Below are 26,446 nucleotides of genomic sequence, written 5' to 3'. Positions count from 1 at the left end.
AAAACTGTGTTTCTGCTTTCTATTACGTCTCTCAAGAGAATTGGAGACATTCAGGCCCTGTCGGTGTCTCCATCGTGCCTTGAATTTGCACCTGGTAATGTTAAGGCTTTCCTTCATCCCAGACCAGGATACATACCTAAGGTTCTCACTAACCCTGTGAGACCTATTGTGCTGCAGGCCTTCTGTCCTCCTCCTTTTACGTCCTCGGACCAGGAAAAGCTAAATCTGCTGTGCCCGGTGAGGGCACTGGATGCTTATGTCCACAGAGCTGCCATGTGGAGAAAAGCTGATCAGCTATTTGTATGTTTTGGAGCACCTAGGAAGGGTCTCCCTGCATCCAAGCAGAGAATGAGCAAGTGGGTGGTCGAGGCCATCTCACTTGCTTATGAGTCAGTTGGACAGCCTTCACCATTGGCCGTCCGGGCTCATTCAACCAGGAGTATGGCTGCCTCTAAGGCTTTAATCTCTGGGGTTTCCCTAAATGATGTTTGTGATGCAGCAGGCTGGTCCTCACCGCATACATTTGTAAGGTTTTGTGAATTAGACCTCGGCTTCACTCCGGGGGCGCAGGTGTTACTGTGAGTTGAGCGCTGAGGCCTTACACAAACGGTCACTTGCTCGTATGGCGACGTTGGGATTTCGTTCCCATAGCGACTACGCAGCGCGAGTTCCCTTGAAAGGGAACGTCTCGGTTATGTATATAACCTTAGTTCCCTGAATAGGGAACGAGACGCTGCGTTGCCCTGCCATACTCCCGTAAGTGACTTGCTTCAGTATTTCAGAAGCTGAATGAGAGTGTTTTCGGGCTGGCTTTATAGTTCCTGGTCAGTGACGTCACCCGCCTATGACGTTCCGTCTCCTGATTGGACAGATTTCATACGTGCTTCATGACGACATCACGCAGAGGCGTTCCCATAGCGACTACGCAACGTCTCGTTCCCTATTCAGGGAACTAAGGTTATATACATAACCGAGACGTTTTTGTGCCAAATAAGAGTATATTTCTGCCAAATGGTTTGTGGCCAAACACACACACACACACACACACACAAACAGTTTTATACACCTAAAACTGAGAAATAAACAACAAAGATCTGAATGGATCATCCATGTGTGGGTCAGTACTTTTTTTTAATTTTAATTTTTTTTTTTTTGAAAGAAATTAATACTTTTTTTCAGCAAGGAATCATTAAATTGATCAAAAGTGTCAGAAAAGACATTGACATTGTTGCAAAATAATTAAAAAAGCTGTTCTTTTGAACTTTCTATTCATCAAAGAATCCTGAAAGAAATATGTATCACAGTTTCCACAAAAATATTAAGCAGCACAACTGTTTTCAACATTGATGATGATAATAAAAGTTTCTTGAGCAGCAAATCATCATATTAGAATGATTTCTGATGGATCATGTGACACTGAAGACTGGAGTAATAATGCTGGAGTAAATTCAGCTTTGCATCACAGGAATGAATTACATTTTAAAATATATTCAAATAGAAAACAATCCTTTTAAATTGTAATAATATTTCATAATATTACGAATTTACTTTTTTGATCATATAAATGCAGCCTTGGTAAGAGATTTCTTTAAATCTCACCAACCCCAAACCTTTGAACAGTAGTATATGTGCATTAAACTTCATATTAAATGAAATCTTTCTGTTGTAAGCCATATATCGAGATCTACCAGTTCACATTTTCAATCAGCATGTATGTTTTATTGTTTTGATATTGTGATTTTTGTGTTTTATGTACCATTTCTGGTCACCCCATAATTAAAATCTATAATTATAGGTATAATTATACTCTGTTTTTCACTGCCACATATACACTACTGGTCCCAGGCATTCAGTATAATTAAGATTCTATTCTATTTATTGATATTCTCTTCTGTTCTCTTGTATTGGGAATGCATTGACAGTGCAGTTTAACAGTCTCTCGTCAGACGGTCCAGTCAGCTGTCTTTTCTTAAACTAGTCTTGTTCTAATTAAGCAGTGACCTTTACATTTCATTAATTTAGGGCAGTTCAACAAACTCTCACCTTCTATCAGCTGATGTGGACTTACTGAACTCCATGTGACTGAACCAATTCCAAACCTGCCTCATTCTTCTGACGTATTTACTTGTTTATCTGCATGCTTTGGTTGACTCTCATGAGAATGGCATGTGTAGCTGTCATCAGCACTCTGCTTTTTAATCATACAGCACGATTCCTGTTAAACAAATGGTGACAGATATAACCGCACTTCTAGTTAAAGGCACGATATGTAAGATTTTTGGATTAAAATATCCACAAACCACTAGAACAATGTTATATATATACATATATATATATATATATATGTGTGTGTATATATATATATATATATAGAGTTGACTTGTATACTTACAATATCCCAAATGCTTCCAAGAATGTTTAAATCCAGAGAAATAAGCTATTTTAACTAGGACACGGACCGTGTTCATGTGTCGCCTATCAATGACATCATACCTGCGCTACCCTTGGTTTCCAGTTTTATTTTGTAGAAACCATGGAAACACCAAAGATGCTTTAATATGTTATATGTTTTTATTAGACAGGTGAGCAACTGTTTGGATACATTCATCGACAGAAAACTAATCATGTTATATAGCTCAACACAGTAAATCTTATTGTTTAAATTTCATTTTCTTGATTTACTGCGAGTACCATGTTTTACCATGCCTAATATCAATCTAGCTTACTGCAGTGTGCAACAAGTGTCTCATAGTAGCCACCAAGTGAATGCAGAGTAGCATTATAACAACTTTCAACACACAAATACATCTAATATGATAAAACAGCACATGCGATTGACCGGAAGAAGCGGAAGCGGCGACTGCGGCATAATAAAAGTTTATTAACTGCGTTAATAACTGTATCAACTGTATTATTCTGCTATCAAGGCTCAAGCCTCCGTTACTAGTTCTGAAATGACGTTTTGAAATTAGCAACAGAGGCTTGGGATGAGATGCATAAGAAATTAGTCCCACACACAAGAGTGTTTTAAGGACAAAAACCTGACAAATGTCTTGAAATACAACATCGGAACAGTGTCTTGAGGTGTGGTAACTGTAGTATAAGCGGAATAATTGACTCCAGGCCGTTGAATTCTTCCGCTTTGCGTCGTGGCCTCATTATACCTCGGTTGTGCATTATTTTCTAAGAATTCAAAGGCCCGTCGTCAATTATTAATTACTCAATACATTACCTCATCCATAAACATGATTTCTGCCCGAGTCCCGTCCCGATTCTTTTCCACCGGCTGTAGACATGAAGAGAACACCTCTCATGATTCCCCGAAATCAAGGCGTCATCAAGCTATGCCTTTGTTTTGAATAAGCGACCGCTAGTGGCGAAAAACTACATATTGTGCCTTTAAAGGGATAGTTCACCCAAAAATGAAAATTTTGTCATTAATTACTCACCCTTATGTCATTTCAAACCCATCAGACTTCCATTTATCTTTGGAACACAAATTAAGATCTTTTTTAAGAAATCTAAGCAATTTTCGTCCCTCCAGTGACAGCTATGCAACTGACAATTTGACGTTTCAAAAAGTTCATAAAGAGATCATAAAACTAAATTAAGAGGTTCAGTCCAAAATTTCTAAAGAGACTCAATCACTTTATATGATAAACAGATTGAATTTAGGCTTTTATTCACATATAAACTTTAATCAACTCACACATTGGTTGTGGTAAACAATGCTGTACACGTCTGTGAATGTGTCATTCACTACAACCACCAACAATAAATGACATCACAAGTCAGATAACACTGTCTGACAACACAAATAAATAGGTTATCTCTGACTGCATGGCAGCCCTTTGAAAGTGTCTTATAAACAAATACATGCTTCAAAATACAGGTCCATAAGGTCACTAAAGACAACAGGCCTGCGTTAAGTGGGCAGTAAACATGTTCACTTTTGTAATGTGTTTGTCCCTTATCAGAAAGAGACAAGGATTTCCAATTCAAAATACAAAGGCCTCACTTTTGATTTCTTATAAACACATTAGATTCCACCCAAGGCTAGAAATTTACAAGTTCAGGTTTTGGGTTTTCAGAACCAGCTACTTTGGAAACATTCTTAGACCTCTTATTCTTAGACATTCTTGTTGGCAAGCAGAATAATAACTCTCAAAGCAACTTTTTTGTCCCCTGAGAAGCACTACTGAGCACAGAGCGCCAGGGGATCTTGTTAGGGGTCAGTTTGTGGATCGTGTTGATGCCTTGGGGTGTAAGCATGTTGTGGTGTCCCGGTTGGCCAGCTGAGAGCAGCTTCCCGACATCCTGATAGATTTCAGACTAAAGCCATGCCTTGTGACTTCTCAGTGCTGAGGCTTATACTGCGTGTACTAGGAGAAAAAAAAAAAAGCTATTTTTGTAGTTGTTTTCTTTATGCAGGTATTCTACCATAGAAAAAGTTTTCAGAATTGCACATTTAATCATATAGGTTCTTCTTTGGAGCTCTTATTATTTTGGCTGTATAGGGATCTTGAGTTGGTTACAGGTTTTAATGTTCGATTGTAGGTTGTTTTTGTTTCTGCATATTTAAAACACCATATTTTACCATATAGCTAGTATATGTATATAGTATAGTACTAGTATATAATATATATATATATATATATATATATATATATATATATGCATATAGGCTAATATAAATATATTTTCAAATATAAATTCTATTAGAAATCTGTTAGCATTCTCTCTCTCTTTTTTTTTTTTTTTTTTTTTTTTGCATTAACTGAATAGAAAAAAATCAGTAGTTTAGTTAAATTCATTTTATTTGTCGCTGCATGTAACTCAATTTATTTCTGGCAATTTAATCTTAATAGTTTCCTCTTGTATGAAGATTAATTCATATTTATTCATTTTCTATGGGTGCATTGGGTGCAGTGAATGTATTACAGCCTTCGGAAACAGATTCAGGAAGACAAACATATTTAGTTTCAATGATTATCCAGGGTGTTGTTAAATTAAAATCAACTGCGCTTCCTGATGCTTGTAAATGAACACATGTTAACACACACGCGAGCCCTTCTTGGCCTACTATGGCGATGGCTTGTCTCATGAATATTAATTATATACCGTGACGCCCCGCTTTCTGATTGGCTGAAAATTAGACTCTGCTCTAGTCAGTTCGCGAAGGAACGAATCCTACTAGGGCGAAGGCTTGGCTTCATGAATATTAATTACGTTGCGTGACTGGGCGCTATATTTACATATTCATGAGTTAAGCGTTTTCCATAGTAGGATTCGTAATTCTCGTCAGCGTCGCCCGCCTAGCGACTTCCTCCTGTCATATAGATGCGCAGGATCGAGCGCGTGTCAAATGGAACAATGTAACGGATCGGAGTTGACAGCCTCAGTCGAGAGGTTACTGATTAATCTCAGTCCGGCTCCATAACCATAGATAAGGGCACGAGATCCGCCTGGATGACAGGAGAATGACAGCAGGTCCGCATCGTCTTCATTTCAAGGTAGGGACCTGAGGTGACTAATTTACCGGCGTCTGTTAATACTATATTGTTATGACAAATAAATCTGTTTAGTTGTAATTTGGTATTAATTTTTCACACTGCAAAAGCTCTATTCTAATAATGTCCTTGAAAACCATAAATTACACGTGATTAACTTGTGGCTTAATATACACTTGGTGTGTAAAATATGTAGAACTATCCAATTTTACATTTTAAACCATTAAAATTCTAAATGTAAAGATTCCAATCAGAAATTAAAAAGATTTTATATACTAGCAGAATCTTTGACAGTTTATTCTAACTTTATTCTATAGTTTATCATCAGAAAGACATCTATAAACCATCCATAGTATGATGTAAAGTATTTTTTAGAGAACTTAAACTTTTTTTATTTTAATCGAAACCGCATTGTAGCTCAAGAACCTTATACACCCAAAATGGGGGTTTATTTGGGGTTCTTGCTGAACTTTCAAGTGCTCGACAGAACCACTTTAGAAACCTTTATAAGTGCCAGATAGGCTACTGTTACACAAGTTTGTACTGTTTTGCTGTTTTCGCCACTTTGTTCCTAATTGGTATAAAGTTTAGAATAAGCCTTAAACAAATGAAATGAACTTTCTTTACTGAAGGATATACGAACGAGGTGTTGATGCGAAGTACCACCGAGCCGTGTTAATTTACGTCGTCCCATGCTGCGCTGGATTTGATCGGACTACTAAGTAGGGATTTTGTTTCAGTGCGGAGGTAATGAGCAAATTGTTGTTGGCTCGTATACTCTCTGCTTTCTACCGTGCCGAAAAGACGTTTCTGGGTGCTTTCTCTCAAGAATCGCCCAGAAAGTTTCGTCATGTTTAAAAGTAGCCTATATCACGTCATAGGCAGTTTATGAAGTTTTTACGTCATGCAGAAAATGTGTGCTGTCATACTTGCCGTAACGTGTTTTTCAGTGAAACTTCATAGCGAAGCCGGTTTTTAAATGTTTTCTAATGTCGCTATCGTTTTTGATATCTATCTATCTGTCTATCTATCTGTCTATCTATCTATCTATCTATCTAGTCTGTCTCTGTCTGTCTTTCTAATTTCTTTAGGGGGTTTCAGAATTTTAGCTTGATTTTCTCATTAATTAGTCATAAAAAAGATCTTCACTCATTCAATTTAAAATTAAGGCAGCAATTAATCTTACATTTATGATTTAATAGGTTGACATAGATGCAGAAATTGTACAGGGATTCCTGAACCAAACTGAAGAAAGTAGAACTTTTAAGAGCTTAAATTATATAAGATGTTATATGTAATTATGTAATTCCCTTTGGCAGGTGACAAGTCAACCTTATCGGACTTAGGCTTTTCAGTGAGTTGTAACAGTATCCTGACTCCAGAGACCTTTAAATACATTTCAAAAACCAATTTACCACGTGGTGTAAAGTGAGACACATCCAGCCCTCCAACTGCCCAGAGCTGGTTGGAAAGTTTTAGCCAAGTGCCTTCAAGAGACGCAAGCATTGGACGTTCATTTTTGTGACATTTTGCACTTACAGGACATCCGCTTTGTCTCTTTTGTGAAGAATATTTCACTTGGATTCTTTTTTTTGCACACAGACTAACATGTGGCTTTTTGTTGTTATGTCTTAAAGGAAAATTTGCTTTGAATGGGGAACATAATTTGCATGCTACCCAAGTTCAGGCAGGATCTTACACAAGCCTGGAGACGGGGAACGCACCTGCCTCTCTTCCTCGACCTGTAGACTCATTCATCAGCACCAGCCATCTTTAATGGGATAAACTATCTCCAGAGATCAGGTGAACGGCTGATCTAAACTCAAGTAAGACCTTCAAGCTTCTTAATTTCTTCTTATTTGACACTTTTCATCCTAAGGCCTCCGCATGGTACTCTGGTCGAAAGATCAAGACAAACTGTCCGACATGTCCACTGGGACGGAAAGGATAGAGATGAAGAAGGAGGGAGCGCCGCCGGCGTACCACCATTCCAATGGGTCTGTCCATCCGGTAATACTACCGGACAACCCTGAGGAGGTGCCCCAGACTCCCGGGGAGTACGAACTCACAGAGGTGACCTCCTTACCGGACCGCGGCGATCAGGAGAACGAGCGGCCGGACATGGTGGTCCTCGACTGTCGGGCCAACGCGAAAGGCCAGAGGGAAGAGGACGCGCTCCTGGAGAACGCCAGCCAAAGCAATGAGAGCGATGACACTAGTACGGACCAAAGCCCGGTGCCGCCGGCTCCACTGAAGGAAACGTCCTTTTCTATTGGACTCCAGGTTTTGTTCCCTTTCCTGCTGGCAGGGTTTGGGACAGTTGCAGCTGGCATGGTTCTGGACATTGTTCAAGTGAGTAAAACACAATTTTCTTGCATTTAATGTACGTTTTGGAGATAAATAAGGCTGTTTAACCATTAATCACGACTAATAATCGCATCCAAAATAAAAGTTTGTTTTTACATAATATGTGACCTTGGACCACAAAACCAGTCATAAGGGTCAATATTTTGAAATTGAGATTTATACATCACCTGAAAGCTGAATAAATTAGCTTTCCATTGATGTATGGATTGTTTGGATAGGACAATATTTGACAAAATCTGGAATCTGAGGGTGCAAAAACGTCAAAATATTGAGTATATCGCCTTTAAAGTTGTCCAAATGAAGTCCTTAGCAATGCATATCCACTCACAAAAATACATTTTTGATATATTTTCAGTAGGAAATTTACAAAATATCTCCATGGAACATGATCTTTACTTAATATCCTAATGATTTTTGGCATAAAAGAAAAATCGATAATTTTGACCCATACATTGTATTGTCAGCTATTGCTACAAATATACCTGTGCGACTTATGACTGGTTTTGTGGTCCAGGGTCACATATATGCGTGTGTATATTATGTAAACACAAACTTTTATTCTGGATACGATTCATCACAATTAATTGTTAAACAGCCCTAAAAACAATAAATTAAAAAATTTCAAAGGATTAAAAAAGATTCTGGTGAAAAATGTAGGGGAAAAAAGTATGAGAATATTCTGTTCTGGAATACATTTATTTTTATCCAGAAAGACTTAAAATTCAGTATGGCTTATCTTATTCATTGAAGAGAAGCAGTATGTCAAAGCCTGACATTTACAAATATCAAAAGTAAAAGTAATTGTAACTCATTCTGAGGTCTTGCATGCTTGTAATGCCTTTGACAGATAGCCATCAATCAGAGTTTTCCAAGTGAGCATATCCGACGCTCTTCAGATGCTGGTTGCTTGCAACAGGTTTTTTTCCAAATAAGCAGTGAACATGGGCTGCTCCATGCTAAGGGTTTCCCTTGTCCCTAACAGCACGTGGAAGGGTGTATTGGTGTTGATTATCACGTGAAGGATGTGTAAGGTGTATAAATAATTGAAATCTACAGAGTTGAGAACTAATATCTATTTTCAGCAGTGATACTCTAATGATAGATAGATAGATAGATAGATAGATAGATTTTTTACAGGTAACATAAGACATTTGGCATTATCAGGACCCACAAATATTCCCTATTTATTATTAGCATTATTATACATTATATTCAACATTATATTTAGTAGTTTATCTATCTTAACTATCCATGATACATGTTGTTGCATTTTTGTATTGCGATATATTGTTACACCCCTAATAGATAGATAGAATGACTGATTGATTTGCAGTTGACTTTTGAAAACAGTTGTGTTTTTATGGTTGCTCTGTTTAAAAATAAAAAGCACATCCCTGCTGACAGGATGTATATTTTTTAAGGTCAATCTAATAAAGGATAAAGTCAGCTGTCACCTTTTTGAAACCGTATAGGTCGCTCTGTGCGATTCCAGTGTATTTTTATTCAAAGTACAAAAACAGGTTTTAAAGAAGAATGTTGATCCCGTGATGCCATTTAAGTAATTGTTTCTTTGGTGGACAGATGTTCTCTCCCAAGACCTTAATCTACATTAGTTCAGTAAGCAATAAGTTAAGTGTCTTAGTGGCAGTCAGATCACTTTGCATGTTTTTTGAACCTTGTTTACTAAAATAACTTTTGGCTGCTCTAAATTCACAGTGCTCTTTAGGCAGGTAATCTGTATTACTACTGAAAATGCACTACTCTACAGATGGTCATATGAATTTCCGTTTTACCCCGGGTAGGTGCAAGAATGGTTAACCATGTGGGATTTTTCAGAACCATTGTGGGTACTACAGAATCTCTGAAGAGGCGTGTTGTTCCATGTAATACTTACCTCACTTCCTCAGTTTCCTCAGTGAAAGATAGAAATCACATATTTGAAATCCAAAGAGCGATTGTTTATTACTTATTGTTGTTTTCTGAGGAAAGGGTGTTGACCTGTGGATTGGCATAAGACATTTTATAACCAATTGTGTGGAAGAGAGTTCACTAGTTGTTGTTCACATACAGCATTGTAGAAGCCATGAGGTTTTAGTTCACTACATTATACAGACCACAGCTCCACACCCTCTGTAGTCTAGCGTGGAAACTTGTTTTTCAGCCGACTTGGTGATTTCGCCTCTTAGCCTGCTGATGTGGAATGTATTGTGCTAGAAAACCTCTAGTCAGACCTGTTTGTGCTGAAGTTTGAATGTATGAAAAACTATTTTTACCACAAGTGCGACAGACTAAACATTAAGGCCTGACAGGAAGCCAGTTAAGGTTTACCACATTCACCCTCATCTCATTTTGACATAATTCAGTGCCAGACAGACAAGCATAACCTGTCCTAACCTTCTGTGAGCTGAGATCATATAATAGATTTTAATTTAATGTTTGATCAGTGCAGTTCACTGGTTTCAGGTGCAAACAGCAAGTTAAGCACCAGACGTCCAGTGGAGTAACTGTGGTCAGAAAAAGGTGCCGAAATTTTGCCTCCTTTCTCTCCTAGTGTCTCAAAGATCAAAATAATGACTTGTCCTGTTTGCCAAACACACATAAATCATTGCATTTGCTTATACAATTAACATGTAAGATTTCATGTGATTATTTAGTGGCGTTGCCAAGTCTAGTGTCAATATTACTTAGGATTTAGGGTAGGGATGCCCAATCCTGTTCCTGGAGATCTACCGTCCTAGTTCCGAATGGACATCCCTGGTTTAGGTGTGGTTTCAAATCCCTTAAATATTTATTTATCTTTATTTATCTTTGATGTGTAGTTCGTCCCAAATTGTTTGCAGTGTTATTAATTGATAGGTATTTATTAATATTTTTGTAATTTTGTTATGTGCTTTTGTCATTTGTATTATTATTTTTTAATATTTCTATTTACCTTTATTTTTACTTCAGTTACTTTAGTTTCAGCGTTTTTCATATATATATGTGGTTTCATAAAGATTGATTAACATCCATGGAACCTTTTCATAACACAAAAGGTTCTTTATAGTGGAAAAAGGTTCTTTAGATGTTTAAAAAATGGTTCTTTTAAGAACTGTCCACTGTAAGGTTCATTGGGAACCAAAATTGTTGTGAAAAACCACTTTTTGGAATGTTTATTTGAAACAACATGTAGGTTTTGAACATGATTTTTTGGGTAAACTATTGATGAGTTTATATTGAAAATCTTAGCATACTCAGATCACTGCAGGTTCACCAGTGTTAAACACAACCCAGGTTGGTAGTGCGTCTTCAGAATTCCTCTGTGACCTTATACGCTGAGCCTTGGAGACTAAGGTGCTGGAACCGAGGAGCGTTGCCAGCCAACATTACACAATCCTGCAATCCGAGCCCCCCCTCCGGTTGCATGCCTGCACTGCTGTGCGTCAAGTTCGCAGAACCCTTGGAGGCACATGGAGGCATTGGCCAGGACTGCTCTGTTCCCTGAAGACAACACCGTACTGGGGGAGGGAGATAGACAGAGTAGAGGAGGTTCAGTCAAAGGGAACCGAAGACAAAGTGGCTGGGCGCCAGCTCCCAATTGATGTTCGTCCTTTTTTAAAAGTGGCCCCTGCACTGCCAAAGACTCAAGGAAAAAGAAACGGCCATTAAAACCCACCCACTGGAAGCTGCACTGCTCAAACTCCTCAACTACTTCTTTTTGCTGCTATTTGTGGAAGATTTTGTGTTGTTGTGTTATGTTTACCATTCGCTTTTTCTCAAACGTTACGTTAGCAGTGCCCACCGCACTTTCTCACTCTCTCCATGTGCTGACGAGATGCTGCTAGAATTGATTTAGCTAGTCAGTGTCAGGCCTGTAATTGCTGTGCACCAGTGGGAATGGGTCTAAAGATAAGCACTCCTTCTATGTATTGATCTATACTGCCTGCTGCTGCATTGCATCTAAGTCACTGCAGCCTAATGGAAAAAAAAACAGCCTGCCAGTTACCAGAGTCATCAACTTCAGACGTCTCAAGTTGGGCGTTTGGAAGAGATTCAAATAGACGAAGACGTCAATAGACCTGAAATTGGCCTGAATTTCACATTGGCAGATGATAAGTTCAGTTTTATCAGAGCTTTTCCCCCTGGAAACTTTGTTATAAATGGAACAGTGTTTGTTTTTTAGGGTCTAATCTCACATCACAAGGATTCCACAGAGGATGATTTCATGGTCGCTCTTTCATATCTCAGGAGATATGTTTGAGTTTTCTGTATAAACTTTCTCAAAACTTTTTCCTAAAATTCCTTAGAAAAATACAAATGGACACAAACAAGTCAATTGTTGACACAGTTAGAATGCAGAGCTATAACATGTGAATTAGGTCTTATTATGCAAAAATATCATAACTATTTTTTTCAGGCAGGATCACGTTACACACAAATCTTATCACAAATGTTTTTCACATTCGTTTTTAAGATTATTTTGCAGGTTCTTATTTCCCTATTTAAAAATGATATCCCTTCAATTTAATAAAACATAAAACAAGAAAGACCAACAGGCTATTCATATTGAGATCTTTTGGTATCTTGGCTGATTGGAGAACATTGTGAGATATTGTTGAGATCACTCTATAGGAGACATGGGATTCAGGAGAAAAATCTGAGAAGCAAAACTACTTAATATCAATAGTGCAGCAGCTTATAGTTCACCCTATATATGATCACACTTATTTTTTAAGTTTTAGCAGCTTGTAAATCCATTTCACCTTTGAGTAGGCTAGATGAATCAATTTTCCTTGAGATAAAACTATCAAATTGCAGCTCATGATCAAAAGCAAGAGCAGGGCTCCCAGCACTGTAGCCCCTTACTGAAAATTTTTAAGAGCCAAAGCATAAACTTTAGCGGCACACCTTAAACTGACCTGCAATGCAATTATTCACATTTAGAGCTTTGAAGTGCTGGGAAAAGTTGTGTGAAGCACTTAAAAGTCCTTGAAAATTGCTTGAATTTCCTCTCAAAAGGATATACGCACCCTGAAATGAATAATATAGACTATTTTTGCCACAATACCATGGTTACAGTTAGCGTTACTACATTAAATCCGTGGTGAATGTTGGTGATTTATGGACTGAAAAGCCTTCTATAACTTGTTTGTTCATGACACAATGTGTTCTCCTGGTTTCCACATCAGCCCTGGTTGAACTGATATGGTTCATAACAGAGAATTCTGCGTCGAATTTGAATGCTTCTCACTAGATCTCGCAGCGATGTTATTAATACTGCAGCGAATTCAAATGCGTTCTCACTGGATCTCACAACGCTGTGTAGTAACTGTGTCGTGTGATCAAAGATCAGCCCACGAGTAACCTGTTCTGAGCTCCTGCTGCACTGTCTAATTATTGGTCTGAGCTGATAAACAGTCTGCAAAGAACAAGAAGAATGGTTACGTTACACTTTCGCTTAGTTTGTCGTTTGATGTTTTCATATGCAACAGAAATAAAATCTCTTATCAGTTGGGCAACATGGTGGTGGCACCAGTGTGACCTCTAATGAAATTTAGTTGCACTAGCAGGAGAAAGGTCACAAAATGCGACCATTTGGGTGCAGTCTAGAGCTCTTAAGAGAGAGAAGACAGATAAATCTTCTCAGCTTTAGTTCCAACATGGCTTACAGAAGATCTCTAGGTGTTGTTAGGATTTATTGTTTAGTGATTCTTATAACTAAAAACTGTCTCTTTCTCAATAGCATTGGACGGTATTCACAGAGGTGACTGAAGTCTTTATCCTGGTGCCTGCTCTCCTGGGCCTGAAAGGGAACTTGGAAATGACCCTGGCGTCCAGACTGTCTACCGCGGTAAGTCCTTTAGTATAATATTGAACACATGGGCATGATGGAACCTTTTTTTTTTGTTGAAAAATAGCTTATGTATTTTTAGGTCAGCACAAGACAGGGCCTTTAAATAAAATTAAGACTTTGAAAGGAATACTGATCAAAAAACTGTATGCCTGCATATTTATTGACGGTCACATCACTGAGATGATCTCATCTGAATTTCATGACGCAATGTCATGACCCGTGGCTTTCTTTCTTTTGTCTGGATGGTGACTAATGTTTACTTTAGCCTTTGTGCAGCTTTCAGAGGTGTGTTTGAGTTTCATGTAACCTCAGCTGAAATCATGAAGAACCATTTCCTGCTGCTGTCAAAACTACACAAATATTCTCATTTGAAGGAAAATATTGGTGTATCAGGGGTTAAAATATTTTGATAATGAGCCGTTGAGTGAAATATAGTTTGAGGGCAGTTGCATTTATGAAGGATTGATGAGTGGAGGTGTGCTATTACTTTTCTAAGTGGTTGGATGATAACAATTTCTTGGACTTTTGGCTTGCCTTACAAAAACTCATCTCCATGACACTGTGCAGAGGCAATTGCTGTGGGTTTGCTAGGGTATTTTGGATGCTTACTACATTGATGCTTACTTAGAAACCACCAAAAACACCCTAGAAACTGCATAACAATGCCCTGGCAGCCACCACAGAATCATGGCGATGAGTTTTGTATGGGCAAACAATTATATTTTACACTTAGACTACCATTCAAAGAATCCTGAAACAATGTGAAATTGTTTTCACAAAAATATTAAGCAGCACAACTGTTTTCAACATTGATAATAATAATTAAAAAAATTGCTTCTTGAGCAGCAAATAGCTTATTAGAATGATTTCTGAAGGATCATGTGACACTGAAGACTGGAGTAATGATGCTGAATATTCAGCTTTGATCACAGAAATAAATTACATTTTTAAATTTATTAAAATAGAAAATTGTATAATAAAATTTCACAATATTACAGTTTTTACTGTATTTTTGATTAAATAAATGCAGCCTTGGTGAGCATAAAATACTTTTTTCTAAAACATTTCCAAACTTTTGAATGGTTGTGTACATTTTCTTCAGAATATGTCAAAATCGAGTTTGTTTACTCATTTGCGTTTGACTGTATGTCTGTAAGCAGCAGCATGAGAGGTCAGTTATCCACTATTAAACATTTTCACAAAGCTTCATTGTCCTTCACTGAAGTATGTTAAAAGTAGGGTAATAACTTGGGCCGTCTGCCCCATTCTCTCAGAGCTCAATGGGACATCATGTAGGACACTATGGTCAAATTAACATCATTTTAATCCTGTTAAGCACATGACAGTACACTTCCCCTACTTGCACTCTGTACTCCTACACTCGATGTGTCTCGGCTAGACTCAGGTTTGTGGCATAGCCAGACATACTTTTGGGCTGTGGTTCTGTGAGCTCCTGCCCCAAGATTACATGTTTAATCACAAAACATCCTTAACAGCCCATGTTAGCTGGTTAAATCTGGGAGCAGTGTTTGCATGCTGTCGGATGATATTGTTTTTCGTTTAATTACATGTGAGAGCAAAGGATTTAAAAAGTCATCCCAAAATGACATTTTTCATCATTTACTCACTTTCATGTCATATTATTAAATTAAGAAAATAATGTTGTGTAGGAATGGGGAGTAAGTAAATTATGTGAAATTGTTCATTTTTGGGTGAACTATTTCTTTAAATCCTAATGAAATACATGTACTTGATAAACACTTTAAATTAGGTGCAGACCCACACTCAGAAAAAGTGAATCTGCCTTTGGCAGGAATAAAGTGATTCACAGGCACACAGAAAGCGTTGACCCCACAGTCCTGAGGTCAGCTGTGTGCTGCAAATCTACACTAAGTGCTTCGCTGTGTTATGCTGTTTCTCAGAGGCCGCTACTAATTATCAGCAGATTAACAGCACTGTTGCTTTTTAATGCTCTTACAGTACTTCAGAAAAGATTAAACTTCTTTCATAGCGTGAATTAGACCCACATGACTACATTTTTCATTTCTTGCCTTTGGAAAAGTCTCCTCTTGTTCAAAGTTAGTGTGGATTGTTGCTCTGCCTTACTTTGGGTCTTTTTTGGAGGGATTACAAACTTGACCCATTTGAAGAGCCCATGAAATGGTTTGTCAAATTGTTGTTGATGTATTTACTATTCCAACAGAAAGTTGGGATGAGACACATCAATGGGCTTGTCCTTTATCAAATAGCTATGATTTGCTACTTGTACTCTGTGACATCCTTATGCTTCCAAGCATTTTATTGGACAAATCTTAAAGGATTAGTTCCCTTCAGAATCAAAATTTCCTGATAATTTACTCACCCCCATGTCATCCAAGATGTTCATCTCTATCTTTCTTCAGTCGAAAAGATATTAAGGTTTTTGAGTAAAACATTCCAGGATTTTTCTCCATATAGTGGACTTCAATGGGTTGAAGGTCCAAATGTCAGTTTCAGTGCAGCTTCAAAGGGCTCTACACGGTCCCAGACGAGGAATAAAGGTCTTATCTAGTGAAACATTAGATTTTCTAAAAGAAATAAAAATTAAATACTTTTTAACCACAAATGCTCGTCTTGCACTAGCTCTGCGCTGTGCCATGCATTACGTAATCACGTTGGAAAGGTCACGCGTGACGTAGGCTGAAGTACCAAGCGTTTACAAAGCGAATGTGCAAAGACTAAATCATACGGCCTTTACAAAAAAGGTAAAACAACGATGTCGGATGATTTTGAAGTTGGAGGAGAAAATGAGATGGAGTTTTTTCGCCTTACCGCGGTACTTCCGCCTACATTACGCATGACCTGTCCAACGTGATTACATAATGTATGAAGTCATGGATGTGCATTTTTATCAAAAATGACCTATTGTTTCGCTAGAGAAGACACTCATCTGGGATCGTGTAGAGCCCTTTGAAGCTGCACTGAAACTGCAATTTGGACCTTCAACCCGTTGTACCCCGGTGAAGTCCACTATATGGAGAAAAATCTTGGAATGTTTTCCTCAAAAACCTTAATTTCTTTTTGACTGAAGAGAGAAAGACATTAACATCTTGGATGACATGGGGGTGAGTGAATTATCAGGAAATTTTAATTCTGAAATGAACTAATGCTTTAAAAGACAATATAATGTCATCAATATTTTTGGCCCATTTTCCTGAAAGACAAACACTGTTCTTTTTAAATGTGTATATTTGCTAAATTAGGTATTTAAGTATATATTATAAAGGAATTAATACTTTTATTCAGCAAGGATGCATTAAATTGACAGTAATGACATTTGTAATGTAACAAAAGATTTGTATTTCAAATAAAAGCTGTTCTTTCGAACTTTCTGTTCATTCTGAAGAATCCTGAAAAATACATCATGGTTTTCAAAAAAAAAAAATTGAACAGCAGCAGAACTGTTTTCAACATTGACAATAATAATAAGATTATTAATAATGTTTCTTGAGCAGCAAATCAGCATATTAGAATGATTTCTGAAGGATCATGTGACATTGAAGACTGGAGTAATGATGCTGAAAATTCAGCTTTGCATCACAGAAATAAATTAAATTTTAACATATATTCAAATAGAAAACAGTTATTTAAAATTGTAATACTATTTCACAATATTACTATTTTTACTGTATTTTTTTTATCAAATAAATGTAGCTTTTGTGAGCATGTAAAAAAAAAAGGAAGAAAAAGAGGAAACGGTCAATGTGTTTGAGCACCATGGCTCAGTGTGCTATGGCACAGCTTTACCACAAAGTAAACGTTTAACCTGGTTTGATATTTAATGAAAGATCTTGAAAGATTTTTACTGCTCATTTTTAATTTAATTTAAATATTCCCTTTACAGAAAGAGGTTGTTGCTTTATGCACAATTTGATGTAAACAGGTGACTCTTTACATGTAAAAAAACAAAACAAAACAAAAATTTATTTCTGATTCTAGCTAGTTTTAAATATTAGGTAGTTAATTATTTAATGATTGTGTTGTTTGTCTTGTGCCATTCCACAATGCCTGGAAGGTGACTAACCGCCTGATATACAGTGTTCCAGTAATATTAAGTCAAAGGGTGTTAGCTCTTTATCCTATTAAATATTACATCCCGTAAACCCTGTGCTTGCTTGACAACTTGTTTGTCAAAATGTTAACGGTCACATAAACGTATATCTTGTTTTCACAGTACAAAGCACCTAATTTGGCTTTCTGCCATAAGTAATTTTATCTGAGCTTGTGGCCTAAAAACCAGAATAAACGCTACGTGGCTCCAGTCGCTGCCTCTGCCAGAGGTTCCTCCCATGTCTGCTTCACAATTGCGTGGTTTATCGGCTTGTAGAAGTGTTGTGCGCGTGACCACCACCATGTTTTGCTTAGAATGATTTGCGTAGAGCTTATCGTCATCACTTGGACCCCCACTTATCAGTAAGCGGCAGGCTGTTGAAGGGATAGTTCACCGAAAAATGAAAATTTTGTCATCTACTTACCCACAAATCATTCCAATCATGTATTATTTTCTTTCTTTCTTTTTTTCTGTGAAGCACAAAAGGCAGATTTCCATTTTTTTTGCACTTGCACTAAGAAAAAGCACTATCAAGTTATCATAAAAGTATGACTTGGTGTGAATTATTTCCCTCTGGCGAAGCCCTTTATTCATATTCAGATTATTATTATTTATGAATCTTTTATTATGGTTCACAAAACCAGTCTGAATGATTCACTTACGAATCATACTAATCTGTTTCTTATTTTTGTCTCTATTCATTGTAATTCCCTGGAAAAGAGTGACCAGCACATTATATTGTGTTCAGTGGAAGTCATGAGGAAGAGTAAACAATGACAGTTTTTTTTTTTAATTTTTGGGTGAACTATTTTATTAACCTTACATCAGCAGTGGAAGTAGCTGAGCCAGCTCTGTTTTTCCCGCTCATGCTGTGTGTATGTGTGTGTGTGTGTGTGTGTGTGTGTAAGCGCTACACAAGGCAGGACGCACTGCGGAAGAATCGGCATGACCGCCGGAGTGGGGTCACCTCAGCGAGCAGCGGGCGGTTGGCATCGACTCAAGAGCTCCTTCCTTTTGCCTCATGGAGCCCCTGTACATACACACATACACACATACATACATACATACATTCACGTCACTTAAACATAGGCTACAACCGCCCCACTAACAGCCTCCTGCCTGCTTTTTCCTTCATCCTGTTGCACAGGATATTTGTAATATAGTAGTGTTGCTAATTTGCTGTTATTGTAGTTTGAGCCGGAACAGACATCAGATTGCAGGAAAAAAGAAAGAATTGATGTTTTTCCTCCTGGTGTACACTGAACCGAATACAATGATTTGTAGACACGCAGAATCAAGTAATGGGGCTTTTAGTGGCCATTTTATTACTATAGGTTGCACTTGAACAAACCCTGAACACTAAGAACTTTGGCACATAAGACATCCTGCCTCAAATTGTGCAGCTTATTGAGGAGAGGTGTGCTAATATTTTTCTAAGTGAACACATTTGTGATTTTTTTTCTGTTGGGCAATCAAGCATCCCAAAAATAGTAAATAAATAAATCTGTTTTGTCAGTATTTTCCAGTAAACAATTCCTAGAATAAGATACAATTATTTGAATATTAGGTAACACTTTATTTTAGGGTCTTTTAACTAGTTGCTTATTAGCATGCATATTACCAAAGTCCCTTTAAGACAAGTCATTTCACTCTGCGGCCATCCATCCAAACGCCTCTCGGGCATGCAAGTGCAGCTCCTATCTCTTTGAATGGGGAAACATCAAATTCTCCAAAGCTGTTCGCCAAGCTTTCGATTAAATTTCATATTTGAAATCACCAATGAAATCCCGTCTGACTGTTTCTATAGGAACCGGAGCTTCTAACGGCCACTGCAGTGACGTGATGACTTTCCCAATCGCCGATTGGCTCTTATTTAGAAGGCGGGACTTATTCCGCCATATTGCACGTTGCACTTTCTCCCATTCAAAACAATACGAGTGATGCGTCTTGTGTTATTCTATAGTCTTTGATATTACTAGAATATTGGCTATTTATTAGTACTTATTTAACACATATTATAGCCTTATTCTGCATGACCTTATTCTACATTCTTAATCCTACCCAATACCTAAACTTAACAACTACCTTTTACTATAAATAAGCAGTATATTACGAGTTTATTGAGGGAAAAGTCGTAGTTAATAGTTTATATGTGTTCCCCATACTAAAGTGTTACTGAATATTATTATTATTATTATTATTATTAATTTAATATTAATTCATTTTAATATTAATTTAATATTTATAGAAAATAAATAAATACATAATCTGTTTTGTCAGTGTTTTCCAGTAAAAATGTCCTTAAATAAGATTAATTTATTTGAATATTATTAATATTTGAAAATTATTATTATTATTAATTTAATATTAATTAATTTTAATATTAATTTAATATTTATAAAAAATAACTAAATAAAAATCTGTTTTGTCAGTATTTTCCAGTAAAAATGTCCAAGAATAAGATACATTTATTTGAATATTATTATTATTATTATTATTAATTTAATATGTATTATACTAAAATATAACAAATATTTATTTATTTATTTAACTAAATATAGTGAAGTTTATTCCAAAAAATGCTTTTCGGCAATAAAACATCCCATACACTGCACAAAAATCCAGTGTTTTGTCTTGTTCTCCAGTAAAAGATTTTTTTTTTTTTTTTTTTTAAATGCATTTTAAACAACCACAACAACATTTTATTCTAGCTTACTTTTTTATCAACACTTTAATTTGGGTATGTTTCATTGAAAAAAGCAACATTTTGAACAAAAAGCTGAGAAAATCGCATTTTTGTCAAAGACTTTGTCTGGATCTGATTCAGAACGATTATCATAACATAGATGTAGTAGATAGAGTCCATCAACACCCCCAAAGCTTGCACAGTCTTGTACCTCTTCATGGCTTCGACATTTCATTTGGTAACGTTTGGCAGCTGTATATGCTGTTTAATTTTTGATTATTTTATCACTCGTTTCTCCTTCTTTGCTTGTTATTGGATCCAGAGATTCTGTACTGATGAGTAATAGCGCCCCCTACTATATAACAGTGAAAACATGTAAAGCCGGAAAATTCCGTCAATGGCAGGGAAAGAGTAAATAGAAAACAGGCAAAAATACCAGTTATAGAAAAGGTTGCAATGTTGCCCTAAATTGAAGGATTGACTCGAGTGGTGAGCTGTTTTCAGCCTGGAAGACAGCTTAGCATCAACATGTGAAAAACCACTCAAAACACCTTAGCAATGGCAAAAGAAACATCCTGCTCCTGGCAACCACCAACAACACCCTTGCATTGTGGCAGCGACTTTTGTACTGGCACGAAGCACTCGCTTTTTTTTTTCCCAGAATATGTAAAAAATCTGGTTTATTTTGTCATGCAGTGTGTAATTGAGTTTTTTAAAGCAGTGAAGTGGTGGAGTTCACAGGAAGCTCAGAAGTGCTACAGCTCTTTTGAAACATAATGAAAGGCTACAGTGAGGTGCACTGAATGTCTAAAAGAGACTGCTGGGCTGTCAGCCTCTGTGAAATGCATTCTGCCCACGTACTTGGGCTATTCTACTTCCTGTCTCATTTAGGAAAGAGCACTGGTTCCTTCGCGTTTGTGTGTTGGGCTGCTGTACTAGATTTGCATTTAAGAATTTGCCTGCCAAGCTGTACATTTTCAGACATCATGCAGTGATATTTTCCAATTGAAATAGGAAGTTGGGGCAAAACATATCAAAGGGTTTGTCCATTTTAAATAGCATTTTTTTTTTTGTGAATTGAAATATTATAGTATACCATATCTGCAATATTAATTCTGTGCACAGTATGCAAATTTTCCATATGCATGGAAAAGATAACCATATTACATTTAGCTAAAATGTACGGTATCTACTGTATTCCACATTGAAATGCACTTGAATCCATCTTCCATTCCCAGGTTAACAAATGAACCTGATTTATCATGCTTTTTTAAAGCGTTAAGACATTTTTACTGTAATTTTGTTTACTGCATGTTTGTTTTCGAGGTTTCGTTACGTCATAAGTGTTTCGAAATTTCAATGTTTCACGTGACTTTGGCAGTTTAATACGCGCTCCGATCCACTGATTTGAAACATAAGATTCGTAAAGCTTCGAAGCTTCATGAAGCAGTGTTTTGAAATCGTCCATCACTAGATATTGTGGAATAAAGTCATTATTTTGTTTTTTTGGCACACAAAAGTATTCTTGTCGCTTCATAATATTAAGGTTGAACCACTGTAGTCACATGAACTGTTTTAAGTATAACTAGTACCTTTCTGGGTGTTTGGAAATGTTAATTATCTTGCTGTCAATGCAGGCCTTACTGAGCCATCGGATTTTATCAAAAATATTTTAATTTGTGTTCTGAAGATGAACGAAGTTCTTACGGGTGTGGAACAACATGAGAGTGAGTAATTAATGACAGAATTTTCATTTTTGGGTGAACTAACCTTTTAAGTAATCAATTTAAAGTATTTGCAATTTTTAAAAAAATATATATTTACTTTTATTTGTATGTCTAATACGTCAAAAAAGCTAAACTTTTCTTGTCTCGCCACATTCAGTTATGGATTAGGCTACATTAATCATCATAAATAAATCAAATAATAGCATGTTTTCAATTCAAAATGGAGAAATATAGTAGTTTGCTTCACTAGATATTACTGTCGGTCGCTGAGTATTTCAAACATAAAACCGTCATCAAATATTAAATGTCTAGCTACTTACTCGCCACATAGTCTTTTACTGCTAAAACGAAAGCGTTGCATTGGAATTCGCGCTCATCTTCTGTGAACAGTAAGACCCGCCTTCTTTGATTTGATTGGCCAGCTCACTCATTCTGACAGTGACGAGCGCTGTTAGACCAGCTTAGACCAGAGGCAGACCAGCTTAAAAATGTAACTTTTAAAACATTTTTTGTCATCCTAACAACAAACAGAGTGGTGCATAATGGAGTACAGCAGAGCAGCATCAATTATATGAAATATTGGGGGGGACAAATTGGCCATTTCTAATTATTGGGGGGGGACTTGTCCCCCTAAATGTCAATGGTGGTTACAGCCCTGATATATACTGTATATTCAGGTTGATTGGTACACTTTTTGCCATTGAGATGACTGGGAAAAAGTGTCCCAATCAATCTGAATTCACCCCTATATATATATATTATACACTGTGTATTATTCAGTAAGTAGAAAGCTAGTATTCATTGCAATAGCCCTTGACTTATATGCTATTGCGTGCTGGTTTTCAGATGGTTTTATTAGGATGTACATCTTATTTTGAGTAGATGCTTTCAGAGCTAATAGACATGAACTACAAGCCACAAAATATTTTGTTTTCAGAGGTTTTTATGTTTCTTAAGACACAAAGATTCTCTTGAGGCTGGTAGTTTTGGCCCATTTGAGTGGGTCCAGGTTGGGAAAGGCATCCCCCTGTGATAGAGAGACCCTCTTTAGGGCCGGAGCCACTTGACATTAGTGTCTGCACTGAGAGAGATGAGATAAGTAGGGAGAGGAGGATGAGATGCATCTGTCCAGCTCATCAAACCCTCTTTTGTCTTGTGAACTGACCACTTTTTGTTCTAGTAGAAGCTGGGCCGAAGGCGCCTAAACACCAGCAAAATGTACATTTCCTGCCATGTATGTTTCATTGTTTTGTTACATGAAAAGATCACAGTTTAATGATGATGGTATCAGCACTCTTAGTTTTTTGTGGTCCTTAAAGACAACATAAAATAGCTTTTGCTTTGTGTTTCATATATTTTAGAGTTAAACAGAATATCTAGCAGGAAATAATGTAGGACGGGGCTTTGTTTTATCCATTGGGAATTGATTGAATCATGAAATGTTTAACAATCATATTATTAGTGGTGCTTGCTAAGGCTTTTGTTCTGAACCCGTAACCCAAAGTATTTAGCTTTAGCATGCAACCCGTTCTCCACCACTTGCGCTACAGACATGAATGATTCCTTGAATCTTGCTTTTCTAAGCCATAAGATTAAAATTTTTGCCTGGCGGATGAAAAAAACAGGCAAAAAATCCCTTAGACTTACATTGAAGAAATATCTAGATTCTGGAAAAATGTAGGCCATCTTCTTTAGAAAGTGTACAGTAAGCGCAAAAATATAGTTGGTTAATAGTTTTTCATTTGTTTTTTTAGAAAGTCATCTTTAGGTCAGGTTTTTGGGATGTTGAATCTGCAAATATAAAACAGCATGTAAACTCTTAAGCGAGCTTCGTGTTTCAGACGCGCTCAGAGGAAAGTGCAGTGGTTAAACTATAATGGGAACATTTGTAAATGGACTTCCTGTGTTCTTTCTTCCCCCTCTCACCAGGCTAATATTGGACAAATGGATACAGCCAAGGATATGTGGAAAATGATCATGGGAAACCTCGCACTAATTCAGGTTGGAGACCTTCTAAAAATATCAATCCTGTTTGTCTAATGTACATGCCAACTCTTCAGTTCACAAATGCTTTGCTCAGACAAACAGTGATAATCTGATTATTTGGCAAATCTGACTATGAAATAAGCAATAAGTATATTAAATCCTATGTTTACATACTTTATCCATATCAATATGTGGTTTAAAATCTGAATAAATGTCATTTTTTAACATGTCTTAGTCTGAAGTCAGATTAGATTTTTTATATTTTTTTTTTTCATATGTAACATCATCAGTGTTATTTTAGTATTATTTATATCTTATTTTTATAGCTTTTCTTTTTATATTTTCAGTTTTCATTTTTATATAAGTTAATTGTAGTACTTCAACTTAATTCACAAGTTCAAGTGTTTCATCTAATATTTCCATTTTTTTTTTATATCAGCTTTATTTAAAGGACCAAAAATGATTTTTAATATCATATGAAGTGCATAGTATTGACTAAAGCTGTTTCCAAATACATATTTTCTCAATTTTTCCTTATATAGTGAATCTTGAAGGAATGAACAAGTCAGTGATTTCAAAAGAAACAGATCAGATTTGTCAGTCCTAAAGATTTGTTAGATTTGTGTGCAGAATGAGCAAAGACACAGGTTTGACTTTTCCAGATTGCACACTCGAATTAACAATTATGTAATGATTGGGTGATCTTTTTCTTGGAAATTACCCCAAAACCCAATAATGTCATGTGTACACTAATGATGAAAGAGAACAAAGTAAACTTGACATGAACGAGACGAAAGACTTTGAACTTCAGAAGGGAAGGTCAAAAGAGGTGTCCGAGTTCATCGTGTCCCTCCTGCTTTCAGGTTCAGGCCACTGTGGTCGGCTTCTTGGCTTCCATCGCTGCAGTCATTTTTGGCTGGATTCCAGAGGGTAATTTTAAGATGGGTCATGCTGTCCTGCTCTGTGCCAGCAGTGTGGCCACCGCATTCATCGCTTCTTTGCTGCTAGGTAAGAGGATTGAGTCATCTACCTCTGAGTTGCGAGAAACTGACACTGTATAGTTTAATTTGTGTCTGTGGTAACATCCCAGGAAACATAAAACGTTTTCACGACGTTGCATTTTAGTTACAGTTAGATTGCATCTCAGTGCAACATGTTAAATACATTTTACAGTGCACATTTGAAGAGAAAACAAATATTATCAGCAAGATATGATGTGCTGTGTATGTATTAAAGGTAACCAACAAAAAAACGTATTTTAGGCCCTGTTTCCACCTGGTATTAAGATACGTTTTGGTCGATCGAAACGTTTTTAGCTTGTCCACTTTCGACCACTTCCAGAGGTAGTCGGAAACGCATTCGACCGGATTCAACCAAATTTTTTATCAATTTTACTGGTAGTCCACTGTATGAAGAATTTTTGGATATAATATGTCACAGTTTACTTTATTTTGCTATCCTCACTTACATAAATGAACTATAGTATCCTGCACCCACTAGTAAAAATATACCAAAAATATCAAAAACGTCTGAATAATTTTTGGTTTGACTGTATATATAAGTTTCTTAAACATCACAAGGCAACATTATAATTACGCCATATATAAGGGATAGTTCACCTTAAAATGAAAATTAAGTCATCGTTTACTCACTCTGGTGGTGTTCTAATGCCAAATGCCACAAAAGGGGACATTTAAAAAAAAAAAAACTATGCAACTATCACAGAATGACCACATGCGACATGTGCCGTATATTATATACATTAAATTTCGGTTTGTTTTTCACCAAACCCTATCGTGTACCCCCACCTGGAAAATACGATACGTGTCACATGGGACCATTCTGTGTTACTTCTTTTTTAAAAAGGTTGATGCTTGTCGCTATTCACTGCCATTACATGGACGAGCATGAGCAGTCCAAAAAAGAAAGAAGGGCTTATGGCATTAGAACAACACCAGTGTGAGTAAATGATGACTAAAATAAATATATGTTGTAGTGGTGTTACTTTAAAAAAAAAAAAAGATCTATCATATTAAGCATGTTATGACAGTGTTTTCAAAACTTAAAAGAAATGTACTAGCTGAAGTGAGTAATGCTAATGCTTGTTTTTGAACCTGGAAAGACAAAGCAGCTCTAAGTCCTCATTTCAACACTAGAGTGGAAATATATCCTCCAAACAGGAGATATCAAAAACTAAGAATGCTTGGTCTTCATTGTTTGGCATTGACACAATCTCCTGTGTTAATT

The 26,446-nt window shown here is 36.7% G+C and overlaps 1 protein-coding gene across 3 annotated transcripts in view; it reads left to right on the top strand.

Annotated features, from left to right (window-relative positions):
- Window positions 1-5,330: 5,330 nt before the first annotated feature.
- Window positions 5,331-26,446, top strand: part of slc41a1 (solute carrier family 41 member 1) — a 35,463-nt gene continuing 14,347 nt past the window's right edge. For 2 of the 3 annotated variants that reach the window (XM_051912119.1, XM_051912121.1), the window contains exons 1-6: window positions 5,331-5,513; window positions 7,148-7,313; window positions 7,390-7,862; window positions 13,600-13,707; window positions 24,143-24,214; window positions 25,063-25,207. In XM_051912119.1, coding sequence (XP_051768079.1) covers window positions 7,398-7,862; window positions 13,600-13,707; window positions 24,143-24,214; window positions 25,063-25,207 — 790 coding nt within the window. In that variant the 5' untranslated portion in view covers window positions 5,331-5,513; window positions 7,148-7,313; window positions 7,390-7,397. Of the gene's footprint in view, window positions 5,527-7,147; window positions 7,314-7,389; window positions 7,863-13,599; window positions 13,708-24,142; window positions 24,215-25,062; window positions 25,208-26,446 lie in introns of all 3 variants that reach the window. The other variant, XM_051912120.1, reaches the window with a different exon arrangement.

Source organism: Ctenopharyngodon idella, chromosome 11 (genome assembly GCF_019924925.1).
Source record: "Ctenopharyngodon idella isolate HZGC_01 chromosome 11, HZGC01, whole genome shotgun sequence".
In the NCBI taxonomy this organism is placed as follows: Eukaryota; Metazoa; Chordata; class Actinopteri; order Cypriniformes; family Xenocyprididae; genus Ctenopharyngodon; species Ctenopharyngodon idella.
The sequence above is the reverse complement of the archived record's forward strand: the minus strand, read 5'-3'. Positions and strand labels throughout refer to the sequence as shown.